The sequence below is a fragment of the Schistocerca piceifrons genome, chromosome 2 (genome assembly GCF_021461385.2).
Source record: "Schistocerca piceifrons isolate TAMUIC-IGC-003096 chromosome 2, iqSchPice1.1, whole genome shotgun sequence".
Lineage (NCBI taxonomy): Eukaryota > Metazoa > Arthropoda > Insecta > Orthoptera > Acrididae > Schistocerca > Schistocerca piceifrons.
Window position 1 is genome coordinate 754,032,855 of NC_060139.1, and position 15,297 is coordinate 754,048,151.

Sequence of the window (15,297 nt, forward strand, 5' to 3'; positions counted from 1 at the left end):
TCCTTTTTTCCCCCCTAAGGTAAGTCTTTCCGCTCCCGGGATTGAAATGACTCCTCACCCTCTCCCTTAAAACCCACATCCTTTCGTCTTTCCCTCTCCTTCCCTCTTTCCTGATGAGGCAACAGTTTGTTGCGAAAGCTTGAATTTTGTGTGTATGTTTGTGTGTCTATCGGCGTGCCAGCACTTTCGTTTGGTAAGTCACATCATTTTTGTTGGTTATAATAGAGGGAAACATTCCACGTAGGAAAAATATATCTAAAAACAAAGATGATGTGACTTACCAAATGAAAGTGCTGGCAGGTCGACAGACACACAAACAAACACGCACACAAAATTCAAGCTTTCGCAACAAACTGTTGCCTCATCAGGAAAGAGGGAAGGAGAGGCAAAGACGAAAGGATGTGGGTTTTAAGGGAGAGGGTAAGGAGTCATTCCAATCCCGGGAGCGGAAAGACTTACCTTGTTGTTGTTGTTGTGGTCTTCAGTCCTGAGACTGGCTTGATGCAGCTCTCCATGCTACTCTATCCTGTGCAAGCTTCTTCATCTCCCAGTACCTACTGCAACCTACATCCTTCTGAATCTGCTTAGTGTATTCATCTCTTGGTCTCCCTCTACGATTTTTACCCTCCACACTGCCCTCCAATGCTAAATTTGTGATCCCTTGATGCCTCAAAACATGTCCTACCAACCGATCCCTTCTTCTAGTCAAGTTGTGCCACAAACTTCTCTTCTCCCCAATCCTATTCAATACCTCCTCATTAGTTACGTGATCTACCCACCTTATCTTCAGCATTCTTCTGTAGCACCACATTTCGAAAGCTTCTATTCTCTTCTTGTCCAAACTGGTTATCGTCCATGTTTCACTTCCATACATGGCTACACTCCATACAAATACTTTCAGAAACGACTTCCTGACACTTAAATCTATACTCGATGTTAACAAATTTCTCTTCTTCAGAAACGATTTCCTTGCCATTGCCAGTCTACATTTTATATCCTCTCTGCTTCGACCATCATCAGTTATTTTACTCCCTAAATAGCAAAACTCCTTTACTACTTTAAGTGTCTCATTTCCTAATCTAATCCCCTCAGCATCACCCGATTTAATTTGACTACATTCCATTATCCTCGTTTTGCTTTTGTTGATGTTCATCTTATATCCTCCTTTCAAGACACTGTCCATTCCGTTCAACTGCTCTTCCAAGTCCTTTGCTGTCTCTGACAGAATTACAATGTCATCGGCGAACCTCAAAGTTTTTACTTCTTCTCCATGAATTTTAATACCTACTCCGAATTTTTCTTTTGTTTCCTTTACTGCTTGCTCAATATACAGATTGAATAACATCGGGGAGAGGCTACAACCCTGTCTCACTCCTTTCCCAACCACTGCTTCCCTTTCATGTCCCTCGACTCTTATAACTGCCATCTGGTTTCTGTACAAATTGTAAATAGCCTTTCGCTCCCTGTATTTTACCCCTGCCACCTTTAGAATTTGAAAGAGAGTATTCCAGTTAACGTTGTCAAAAGCTTTCTCTAAGTCTACAAATGCTTACCTTAGGGGGAAAAAAGGACGGGTATACACTCGCACACACACATATCCATCCACACACACATATAAAAAATAAAAGGATTCCATATGCACACATTGTTGTTCACTGTGGCAGTCCTACACTGCGCTTATATATATATATATAGGAAAATATATATACATAGGCCTATAAAAAACTAAAAGGATTCCACGTCGGGTATGTAACAAGGAGGTGTGAGTAAGGAAATAGAGTATAAACCAAAGAGGAATCGATTGTGATAATTATTGAGGAATGTCGGGTCGAAGTATAGGTATACATAGTATCTGTTAAGAGTAAAGAAGTCTAAAAGTACACGAGGGCTCCACGGACTAAATGAAGTATTAATAAGTGAGAGTGAAGTGTAAAATAGATTTTTATTTTACCAGGAAATATTTAATTATAGTATACATAAAGATGTATACTAGGGCAGTGTACCATGAGGCCCACTCACAAAGGATAAGGGGGGCGTACCCGGCATTTGCTAAGGATATAGGGCAGGTGTACCTACATAGAAATAGGACGACCTGTGGCCTGATGAATAGAGATGTTTTATGATGGGGCGTACCTACCAGAAAGGGAGGAAGAAGTGCACTCATAGGGTCAACCCACATATAAGGTATAGGTACTGATCATTGGGGAAGAAGACAGTATTGTGACAGAAGTGACACATTTTATAGAAATTATTCTGGTAAGTTTGACTTCTATATTCCACTAGCATTATTATTATTATTATTATTATCATTATTATTATTTATGTGAGTTTACAAGTGTCGAGAAGAACAGTTTCATTTGCCAGAGTTCCTCCAGACTACAAACAGTCTATAATTAATGAGGCTGTTACATACTAAAGAAGCAGTACAAAGAATTAGAATAAAGAGTAAAATACTCAAGTGTCATGAACACCTGGAGCTTGTGATTGGAAACCGAAGGTTTAGGCTCGATGACTCCTACATATAAAAGAATTGACTCCAACATTGAGTGAAATACTCTGGTTTTATAGTCAAAGTAAAATGAAAAAATAAAAGGGTTATGCGTGGTTAATAAAAAAAATCTGGAATGCATACTTCTGAAATATGAATTGTTATATGTAATACTAATGTACATAATGAAAATGTATAAAATATCGTGTGTACGAGCTGAGGGGAGGGATATGTAGTGCTTCAAGAATTTCTGTGTAAATTCTAGAACCACTCATCCTTCTACCGTCTCGAACACACGATATTTTAAAAATAAGTGTGAGAGAGCCTACATACTGCGCAACACATGCTTGTGTGTGCAGGCTGGAAAGGAGCCATGAGCACAAGGTATACGTGACGACCTAACAGCATAGACAAGTGTTTGCCGCTTGTGCCATGGAAGTTGTATTGGAAGAACAAGGAGTGTTTATGTATCTTATGGTGTTTTATATTATAGATTATTGTAATGCGAAAAAAGAAGAACAGTTGAAAACTGTTAATTGTACTTCAGGTGTTGGTCTTAATAGAAGCAAGACTGTTCATATATTATGTGGTTGTTAAACCAAATATATTGCAGATTTATTTAATCGATTTTAACGCAAGATGAATCGGTTGACTTGTAACCATTTGAATATTAATGTGAGAAATGGTGAATATGTTACTTGTGGAAGTTGAAATACATCATGACTGAACTAAAAGTATTCTTCGAGTACTAAATTATTTCAAAAAGAGAGTGAGTCTTATAAATTCCCATAACCAGCATTATTCTACAGAGAAGAAGGTCTTTGAGATCGACGGAGCTGGCAATCCAGAGAAGAAGATTGGCTGTGCAGATCAAATAAGTCAACCGATGTGAGAGAGGTGTGAATATTGCAATCCAAATTCACATCGCTTCTTATCGTCAAAACACCATTAGAAGTGAACATAGTGTGTCCAATTTCTCATCTTATTCCTGACACCATCAGAAGGCTATAAAAAAATTTTGTGTTTAAACTTACTTTATGCTGGAAAAATACATTACCACTAGCTTTAGTCATAGGGCAACAAAAAATTTTTTTCATGTAACTGTGACAACATTACCTCCATCCTCCAACAGTTCATCATCAATGGAAATAGCAGTTACATCAATTTCTCCAGACAGCTACTGATATTTGTATCTTTATATCTTTTCAAAGTACTCTGACCTATGCTTCACTCACTACAGCATTTGTTCTGCCACTTAGTGAAGACTCCACAATGGGCTTATTTCATGAAGTCCTCAAACATGCATCATATACATAGATTCTGGAAAATTATCTCAATGACTGTAGAAGGGTCCTTTGATTTTGGGAACAGGAAGAAATTGCATGGAGCTACAGCAGGGCTCTAGTGTGGATGAGGAAATGTCACGAATTTAGACTCCACCAGCAGAAACTTTGTTTATGCCGTGTGGTGAGCTAGACCGTTGTCATGTTGGTGCAGAAGTTGCACAAGACCAAGTTTTGGTTGGTTGGTTACCTGCTCCACAGATCCATATTAACAATAAACATCATGTTATGGAATGTGTCAACTGAACAAATATAGCACGCATTTTTTTTAATAGTCGTATGGCAATATTGGATCCGACTCCATCAAGAGGGATGTTCAGATGCCTGGTGCAAGTCTCACAATTTGATGCCACTTCAGCAACTTGTGTGGCCTTACCTGCTCCTGTAATACTACAAGACAACGTTTAATTAATAGATTCTGAACCAAGTGTTGCTCCAAGCTTATCTTCGCACCACTGAGATCTGAAAGTTAGCAGAAAGGAGACAGACATTTTGAGGTCTGATCAGGATTTGATTCCATGACCTTTCAAGTTCAAGTTCATGCACTTTACCATTAGACCAAGCCTAATATTTACAGGGCTACATGCTTGTCATTTACAGGTTTTTTTTCTGAATAAATGACTAATTTGTTTTTCTATTTAAGAATTCCTCTCTGGTGCAGGAGTTGTTCAGGAGAAATACACTGACCAGGACGAAAAACGAAACACCCAATAAACAATGTGTAATCATTGTGCAGCTAAGTGAAGCACTTCAATCAATTTTTTGAGACAGATTATGCTAATGGTGTTGCTTTGCAAACAAACAATGAAGTGTTATTGCACTAGCCTCAATTGTTGTGTCCTGTGCAGCCTTGAAAACACGTCACGGAATGTGAGCGAATAACGTTTTCCCTCTCTTATGGCACTATTTGTTGTACCCTGAATTTTTACCCTTTAAATCACACATTTGTGGGGTATTTCTGTGATTGTTATCATCAGCATTCTGGCATAAAAATGCTGTTAAGCCTGGAACAAGCTGCGAAAGCCATTGCTTTGGTGAAAGATGGCAGCAGCATGCATTATGTTGCAGAAGTGTTGAGGACTACACCTTCCATGATTTCTAGAACTACTAAAGTAGAGGGAAACTGGAGGCTTTGCAAGGAGACCAGGAACAGGCCTGAGAAGAGCAACAATGGTGACAGATGACTGCTTCTTACAACATCTGGTTATTTGCAACCGTTACACATCCGCTATTGAAACATGAAATCAACTCCACCATGTTCGAAGGGTCAATGTTAGTGAAAGAACCATTTGAAGAGGCTGGAAGAAGCCAATCCTCAGTCCAAAAGACATGCTGTAGGTCTGGAACTCGCCAGAGAGCATTGCACAGCTCAATTACGTTTCACAAAGGAACATCTTGGCTGGACAGTACAACAATGGGATCAAGAGTTGTTCATCAATGAGTTGTGATTTGGCATCCGATCACCTGACAGAAGAGAGAGGGTCAGGACAAGGCCAGGGCAGAAGTATTCCCCTTGTACATTCTCGTGCAGGATGCCTTTTCAGGATGGTTCTGTGATGGTGTGCACAGGAATCAATACAGCAGCAAGGATGGATTTGGTCTTGCGGAGCATGGGACCTTACCACACACCAGTATGTGGAGGATATCCTTCTGGAGCACGTTGTGCCTTTCGCTCCATTTACTGGTGATGGTTTTACACTAATGCACACAATCCATATCCACAAGTTGCAAGAATTGTGCAAGAGTTCTTGAATGAAACATGGAGTCATTCTATGAGTTGGCCTGCTCAAAGCCCTGATTTGAATCCTATCAAGCATGTTTGGGACTGGCTGAGGAGAAGAGCCCATCAGCACTATCCAGAGACCCTACAGGACCTACAGAGTGCCCTCCTGGAAGAATGGGATATGATTCATCAACAGGACTTTACTGCATTAATCAGGAACCTGCCTGAAAGGTTGAATGCCGTCACTGGTGCAAGAAGTGACAATATGTGCTTTGGATAATGCGAGCAGAGGTCCACGAGATCGTCCTGAGGCCTGTGAAGTGTATAACATCACAGTAGACATGCATTACCATTATGAGCTTGCTCAAAATTTCCTTGAAGTGTGCATCTCTGGCTTAATTTGTTTATAATCATCTTTCTTTTTTCATTGTTGGACACTCAGATGGGATTGTACCACAATATTCCATCATAAGGTAGTGGATTAATGTCGCAAAATTATAAAATTTACAATAAATTTCAATTTTAGGTTGAAATTCAAGTGTTGCGTTTTTCGTGATGGTCAGTGTATCTTTAATCTGAAAAAACTTGTCTCTGTTAGAGATTTTATTTCAATGGTAGACTGTCAAAGAGTTTTATAACAGCATATTTCACCCCTTTCTGTGTCACAGTTAGATCCATTGAAATGTAATGCAGGACAATTTGGAAACTCTAGTGGCACTTGTGAATTTCTCTATACCTCTCAAATACAGATGAATAAATCTCATTGTGGTTAATATTCCCAGCTATTAAAAGAAATGCCTGTAACTTCTGTGTGTGTGAATCATACACATAGTTCTAATTACTTTCTGCTGTGCTATGAATACTTTTAGTGTAATTGAGGAGTTACTTCAGAATATGATCCTGTAAGACATCTGTGAATGAAAATACAGCATACAAAATACTTAACTTACTGGCTTTTAAATCAGTCTGAATCAGTAAAAGTTGGCAATTATTCTTACAGCAAAAGTAGCCGAACCTAAATGTTTTAGATTGTCTGCGACATGGTTTTTTCAGATTAAGTTTTAATAAGTCTGCACTGCAAAGAACTTACAACTTCCTACCTTGCTTATTATTTCTGGTTGGTATACTAGTAGGAAATGAGATAGTTTTGATGGTACAAAACTGGCTGAACTGCGCTTTGTGAAGTTAAAAGCTAACCCATTTGCACAAACGCAGTTGATAACTTTCACCAAACTATCATTTGCTTTTTTCTGTTGGTGTTTCTTTGCTCAGCTTCAGAACAATGCTATTACTATATCATCTACAAACAGGACAATTATGACCCGATTCAAATAAAATGGCAGATCATTAACCTAAAGGAACATGCTTGTGAATGAGGCCTGTGGGGCTTCCATTTCAATTCCCCACTTCAGATGACGTGGCATCCCTCTCTTTATTACTCGATCAGCCTAAACAAGTACCAAACCAACCATGTGCCAAACTATGTATTCCATAGAAACTTAATTTCACAAAAAGAATATTATGACTGACCCAATCAAATGCATTCAATAAGTCACAGAAGATATGAACAGCTGATATGCCACCATTTAAGGGATTTTATTATGTGCTCCATAGAAATATAAATACCTGACTCAGTCGAGTGGTTCAATTTGAAATCAGAAGTGCGATGGGGTATGAATCCCAATACTATGAGGTAGGTGACAACCCTGAAACACACTACTGGCCATTAAAATTGCTACACCAAGAAGAAATGCAGATGATAAAGAGGTATTCATTGGACAAATATATTATACTAGAACTGACATGTGATTACATTTTCATGCAATTTAGGTGCATAGATCCTGAGAAATCAGTACCCAGAACAATCGCCTCTGGCCGTAATAACGGCCTCGATACGCCTGGGCATTGAGACAAACAGAGCTTGGGTGGCGTGTAGAGGTACAGCTGCCCATGCAGCTTCAACACGATACCACATTTCATCAAGAGTAGTGACTGGCGTATTGTGACGAGCCAGTTGCTCGGCCACCATTGACCAGACGTTTTAAATTGGTGAGAGATCTGGAGAATGTACTGGTTAGGGCAGCAGACGAATGTTTTTTGTATCCAGAAACGCCTGTGCAGGACCTGCAACATGCGGTCGTGCATTATCCTGCTGAATTGTAGGGTTTCGCAGGGATTGAATGAAGGGTAGAGCCATGGGTCGTAACACATCTGAAATGTAACGTCCACTGTTCAAAGTGCCGTCAGTGCGAACAAGAGGTGACCGAGACGTGTAACCAAGGGCACCCCACACCATCACGCCGGGTGATACACCAGTATGGCGATGACGAATACACGCTTCCAATGTGCATTCACCGCAATGTCGCCAAACACGGATGCGACCATCATGATGCTGTAAACAGAACCTGGATTCATCCAAATAAACTACGTTTTGCCATTCGTGCATCCAGGTTCGTCGTTGAGTACACCCTCACAGGAGCTCCTGTCTATGATGCAGCGGCAAGGGTTGCAGCGGCAAGGGTAACTGCAGCAATGGTCTCCGAGCTGATAGTCCATGCTACTGCAAAACGCCATCTAACTGTTCGTGCAGATGTTGCAAACGTCCCCATCTGCTGACTCAGGGATCGAGACATGACTGCACGATCCATTACAGCCATGCGGATAAGATGCCTGTCATCTCGACTGTTAGTGATACGAGGCCGTTGAAATCCAGCATGGCGTTCCATATTACCCTCCTGAACCCACCGATTCCTTATTCTGCTAATAGTCATTAGATCTCTACCAACGCGAGCAGCAATGTCGCGATACGATAAACCACAATCGCGATAGGCTACAATCCGACCTTCATCAAAGTCGGAAACGTGATGGTACACTTTACTCCTCCTTACACGAGGCATCACAACGTTTCACCAGGCATTGCCGGTCAAATGCTGTTTGTGTATGAGAAATCGGTTGGAAACTTTCCTCATGTCAGCACGTTGTAGGTGGCGCCACTGGCGCCAACCTTGTGTGAATGCTCTGAAAAGCTAATCATTTGCATATCACAGCAGCTTCTTCCTGTCTGTTAAATTTCGCGTCTGTAGCACGTCATATTCGTGGCGTAGCAATTTTAATGGCCAGTAGTGTACATAAACTTCTACAAAATTTTAGAAAATGTTGTAAGGAGTAACATTTGGTGATAGTTGTTGACATTCGTGGAGCCACCCTTCGCATAGGGAGGCCTTAACAATGGTGTATTTTAATCTGTCTAGGAAAACATCCTGAATTAATTATGTATTGCGTACGTGACTCAGAACATTACATACTATAGGGCTACAACTGTTTGATCTTTGTGGAGTGTTTATTCACCTCATATCAACTTTTACTTTTTAAAGCCACGACAGTTTTTCTTATTTTTAACTGGGGACATGACATCAATTTTTATGTCCTCTTTATTGCTTTTTTGGTGTACTGTTTTGTTCTTTCTTCTATTGCATCAATTTCCTCACCTATTTCAAGAAGTAGTTATTAAAAATATCTATAATACGGAAATGATGGACTGCTACTCGCGACATATAGAAGGTATAATGAAAAGTGATTGGCATTTTCTAATATTAGTAGAGCACTAAGAAAGTACTAGAAATTAGCAATAGCTTATGTCATTGAAGTGAGTTTGTGCGAATTACTCATCATTTGTATGCAGCTTAAAGCTAGCCTATACTCATTTAGATTGTTTCCAACCCGGAATTTTCATTACCATAAAAAATTACCAAATAGACTCATACTGTTGTTAAGTGATTTGTATGCAAGAAAACCAAAATACCGAGTCACACAGGAAAATGGGAACATTTCCACAATCCAATAAAACTAGAAGTGATGAAGGAAAGAAATTGCATTCATAGTAATTGAAACCTTACAACTTCGCCATTTACGAAACACTGATGGCATTTATCATTTTTTAACGTCCTTTAGATGGCGTCCTCCGGTACGAATATATTTGTGAAGCCTGCTATTGAGTGTCCTCATTGACTGTTGCAGCATCTCAGCTGGGATACTGTGAATTGCATCCCGAATTCTCTGTTTTAACTCATCCAGGGTTTTTGGTCGAGTCATGTAGACTTTGATCTTGAGGTAGCTCCAAAAAAAAAAAAAAAAAAAAAAAAAAAAAAAAAAAAAAAAAAAAAAAAAAAAAACCACAAATGGATAAATCTGGCAGTCTAAGGGGTCAGGGAATGTTACCAAATTGTGAGATCACATGGTTGCCAAACAATTCTCACATATATGCCATTGATTGCCGTGCAGTGTGCGATGTCTCTCTGTTCTGTTGAAACGAGGCTTCTTAAACGTTTGGAAAGTTGTTCAATGCAGATGCAATGAAAGTTCATAACATCTCCACGTAACGATCGGTGTTAACAGTTACTGTGTTTCCTGTTCATTTGCAAAAAGATACGGTCCAATAATACCATGTGATGAAACACCACACCATACTGTCACTTTACTAGCATGTACAGGGCGCTCATGACCGTCATTAGGATTTGTGTTTGTCCTGTAACGGTAGTTCTGTTTATTCATATAACCTGAGATGAAAATGTGCCTCATCTGACATTCACAACTTTTTTTTAAAAATTCATTGTCATTGTTTATTTTTGTTATCATTTGTTGAAAAAATCCTAATTGTAACCGGTAATCGTTGTGCTTCAATTGTTGCATCATCTGTAGTTTGTACGGATGAAATTTTAAATCAGGATGAAGAATTCTGTGAACACAATCCTGGGACATTCCAACCACTGCTGCTTGCTTATGAATTGAACACTGTGGGCTCCATAAGACAGACTCGTGTACAACATCAATGTTTGCTGGGGAACGCACACTTGTTGGTCATCCTGTTGGTTTCTTCTTGTTTTGTTTGGTTTGGTTTGGTTTGGTTGTTTGGGGAAGGAGACCAGACAGCGTGGTCATCGGTCTCATCGGATTAGGGAAGGATGGGGAAGGAAGTCGGCCGTGCCCTATCAGAGGAACCATCCCGGCATTTGCCTGGAGTGATTTAGGGAAATCACGGAAAACCTGAATCAGGATGGCCAGACGCGGGATTGAACCATCGTCCTCCCGAATGCGAGTCCAGTGTTTCTTCTTGTTGGCAGATCCAATCAGTTCATAGTTGTTAATTCAACATTTTATCGCATGTTTCGATGGAACAGTGTAATGACGTCCTAAATTATAAAAACATCAAAACTCCCTCTGCCCCGCTACCAAACTATCACTGTTTTTATAAACATTTTTACGGCTGACGCATGCCGTTGTCCGTTCCAATGATCCATGATTACTGAAATGGCGGACTGTTTACTCACTGTCACGAACCTGCAGTGCTGCCACTAGTAACTTCAGACATTCCCATTGTACTGAATCACCCTGTATCATAGTTGATTCCACCCATGGCTTTATTCAAATAATTAACAAAGACTACCCAAAATATGAAAAATTTCACATGTTGAGAGCTACTTCCACTGATGATGAACAGCAGATCTACAGAATGCCTTTATCTCTGGATCATCTGCTCTGTCTCTGGGATGGATGTTGGTAGCACAATTTTGAAATTAGAACAAACAAGTTCTCTTCCAGACACCATAAAAGTTACTGTGATAATACAATTTCAATCAGCTATTGGATGTTACTTATCTATTTTCTTGAGCATGGAGCAATGGCACATGCTATGAAGACATTTCATGAAACATTGCATAATAATCCTAAAGGACCCTACTTTTCAATGGCATTAAATTTTCCCCAAATAATTAGTGTGGGTGCACCTACTTTTTACATGTGTCTCCAGAGTCTGCTTGGGGAATGCCTCATCACTCAGTTCCCTGTACATGTGTTTTGTAACGTGATTTTGTGGTTATAGATATCTTTGACAGATTTTCCTTGGTGAAATTTTGAAATTGAAAGTGACATGTGGCACTGTTCAATTGTGGTTCAATTGGTGGATTAAAGGCTTTACAAGAAGTAGAAATATTCAGTTTTATCTCCCATTATAATAAATGTCAAATATACGAGAAGGTTTTTTTTCCCACATAAAATATTTTCTCAAAGGTAAATATGGCTACAGTACCTGAGCTTCATATGAATACCCCATTCTCAGTTAAATCTGTCTTAAGATTAGAAAGCAATGAAATATGCACCTATTGAAGTTTTCCATCATCTACAAAAGAAACTAGGTTGTTTGTAAAATAATTTCTAACTACAAAGTACTGTATCACTCCCCATCATGCACTAACAACAAGTTTCAAACAGCAATTTTGTTTTACAGTGACACTGATACAATAGAAAAGATATTCAGCACATATGTTTTGATTAGCAAAATATACAATGCCACTGATTAAGTCAAAGTATCATGGTTGCAAGTCCATATTAAGTTTAAGTCTCCTTATAATTAGCCAAGTTGTCCAGCAGGATCATACTTGAGAAAGTACTATAATGCGTAGACCAATCACGAGTTTGAGAACAACTTTACATTGAGTGTGAACAGCAGATAATTGGATTACTTACCTCTAAAGCTTGCTGATGTTCTTGTGCATGATATTGGTCAAAAAATGTCAGAAGATCCCTTAATACAATAAATGTTGATATAGTATCAGAAGCACAGGAAAATGGTTGTCCTGCATAGCGATTTGTTATACTATATGCATATTCTTGTAACCTGCTTCTCAGTGAATTTGGTTTTTTAACTTTATGAACCACTTGACTTAACAGTGATGACATGAGGCTTAATACTTTCTCTTGATTCTATAAAAAAATAAAATTAAAGATAAAAATAAAAAAAATTAATACAAGTGATTAAGAAAATCTCATGAAAAAATTTTTGTTGAAGAGCAAATTTATTAATGAAGTGTACTATAAAAACATTTTACTTACAGCTGCTAAATCGTACAATTTTATGGCTTCTTCAAACAAGCCTTTCCTCTCAGCCTCTGCTGCGACCATTTCTATTACATCCTTTACATCCATCTGTAACAATATATTAAGAGTAATAAATGGAAGTACCAATGAAAAAGCAACAGCAATTATTATGAAACTGAGATCGCACCATAATGTGTTTTGAAGTTAATCACAACTAACATCAGCGTAACACTTGTAGTAAGGGAATGTAATTTATGCATGAATCTTTTACGTCGTTTATATCAGACCGTAATTACGTTGTACGTGTCTTATGACCAATGTAATAGTCACAAGTGACAGTCTTTAAAATTCTAAATCATTTCCACTGAGCATTGAGGTGTGGGGGTGTTCAACATAATAATGTGTTTAGCTTTCATTTATCTTGTTCTAAGGTTATGATAACCTGACCCACATCTACACCTATACTCTGCAGACCACTGTGGGATCTCATTGTACCACTTACTACAGCTTTTTCTTGTTCCCTTCATGTATGAAGTGCAGGAAGAATTAAATGCCTCTATGCATGCTGTGGTTAATCTAATTTTGTCCTCACAATCCCTGTTGGAGCCATATGTAGGAGGCTGTATTATATTGTTACAGAGTCATTATTTAAAGCTGATTGTTGAAACTCTGTAAGTAGGCTTTCTCACAATACTTCATTTCTATCTTCATGACCCTGGCAGTTTAGTTACTTCAACACCTGTCTGACAATATCCCATGGGTCAAAGAAACCTGTGACCATCTGTGCTGCTCTTCTCTGTAGACGTTCACTATCCTCTGTTAGTCCTATTTGGTTGAGGTCCCACATACTTGAGCAATAGTATAGGACGGTTAAGCAATCTCCTCTGTAGACCAATTGCATTTTCCTAGTGTTCTAACAATAAACTGAAGCCTGCCATCTGCCTTACCCACAACTGGGCCTTTGCGATCATTCCATTTCATATCCCTACTAAGTATTACACTCAGGTATCTGTTTTAGTTGACTGTTTCCAACCAGGCCTCACTGGTACTGTAGTCTTAGGATACTACATTTTTTTCATTTTTTGAGTTGCACAGTTTCACATTTATGAACTTTGTGCCTCTTTGAAATCTTATCAAGATCTGGCCGAATATTTATGCAGTTTATTTCAGACAGTACTTTATTATAGATCACTGCATTATCTGCAAAAAGACTGAGGTTAATATTAATATTGTCTGCAAGGTCTTGAGCAGCTAAATCGACAGCCAACGCGTAATGGAAATATTTTAGATCTGGTAGCCACGAACAGACCAGACCTCATCAACGGTGTCAGTGTTGAGACAGGGATTAGTGATCATGATGTTGTCATTACGACTATGGTTACGAAAGTTAAAAAGTCGGTCAAGAAGGCTAGGAGAGTATTCTTACTAGAAAGATCAGATAAGCAGTTGTTAGCATCCCACTTAGTAAATGAATTGACTTCATTTACTTCCGGTACGATGGACGTGGAAGAATTATGGGCAAATTTTAAACACATTGTAAATCACGCATTTGACAAGTATGTGCTGAAAAAGTGGGTTACGGACGGAAAAGACCCACTGTAGTTTAACAGCGCAATTCGGAGAATGCTCAGGAAGCAAAGGCAGTTGCACTCGCAGTACAAGAAAGATCGGGAGAATGAGGACAGGCAAAAGTTAGTAGAGATTCGTGCTGCTGTAAAAAGAGCGATGCATGAAGCATTCAACTACTGCCACTGTCATACCTTAGCAAAAGATCTTGCTAAAAACCCAAGGAAATTCTGGTCTTACATAAAATCGGTAAGCGGGTTGAAGGCTTCCATCCAGTCACTCACTAATCAGTCTGGCCTGGCAACGGAAGACAGCAAAACAAAAGCTGAAACTTTAAATTTAGCATTTGAGAAATCTTTCACGCAGGAGGATCGTACAAACCTACCGCTGCTTGAGTCTCGTACAGATTCCCGTATGGAGGACATAGTGATAGACATCCCTGGGGTTGTGAAGCAGCTGAATGGGTTGAAAATAAATAAATCGCCAGGTCCTGATGGGATTCCAATTCGGTTTTACAGAGAGTACTCTACTACACTGGCTCCTTACTTAGCTTGCATTTATCGCGAATCTCTTGCCCAACGTAAAGTCCTGAGCGACAGGAAAAAATCGCAGGTGACGACTGTATATAAGAAGGGTTGAAGGACGGATCCTCAAAATTACAGACCAATAACCTTGTTGCAAGATTCTCGAACATATTCTCAGTTCGAATATAATGAATTTCCTTGAGACAGAGAAGTTGCTGTCCATGCATCAGCACGGCTTTAGAAAGCATCGCTCCTACGAAACGCAACTCGCCCTTTTTTCACACGATATCTAGCGAACCATGGATGAAGGTTATCAGACGGATGCCATATTCCTTGACTTCCGGAAAGCGTTTGACTCGGTGCCCCACTGCAGACTCCTAATGAAGGTACGAGCATATGGGATTGGTTCTCAAGTATGTGAGTGGCTTGAAGACTTCTTAAGTAATAGAACCCAGAATGTTGTCCTCGATGGTGAGTGTTCATCGGAGGTGAGGGTATGATCTGGAGTGCCCCAGGGAAATATGGTAGGTCCGCTGGTGTTTTCTATCTACATAAATGATCTTTTGGATAGGGTGGATAGCAATGTATGGCTATTTGCTGATGATGTTGTGGTGTACGGAAAGGTGTCGTCACTGAGTGACTGCAAAAGGATACAAGATGACTTGGGACAGGATTTGTGACTGGTGTAAAGAATGGTAGCTAACTCTAAATATAGATAAATGTAAATTAATGCAGATGAATAGGAAAAAGAATCCTGTAATGTTTGAATACTCCATTAGT

The 15,297-nt window shown here is 39.3% G+C and overlaps 1 protein-coding gene across 4 annotated transcripts in view; it reads right to left on the reverse strand.

The window, feature by feature from the left end:
* LOC124777024 (nuclear pore complex protein Nup93-like) overlaps positions 1–15,297 on the reverse strand; it is a 213,281-nt gene that overhangs the window by 29,816 nt on the left and 168,168 nt on the right. For all 4 annotated transcript variants that reach the window (XM_047252278.1, XM_047252279.1, XM_047252280.1 and 1 more), the window contains 2 exons: positions 12,443–12,535; positions 12,077–12,313 (listed from right to left, as the gene is read on the reverse strand). In XM_047252278.1, coding sequence (XP_047108234.1) covers positions 12,077–12,313; positions 12,443–12,535 — 330 coding nt within the window. The remainder of the gene's footprint in view (positions 1–12,076; positions 12,314–12,442; positions 12,536–15,297) is intronic.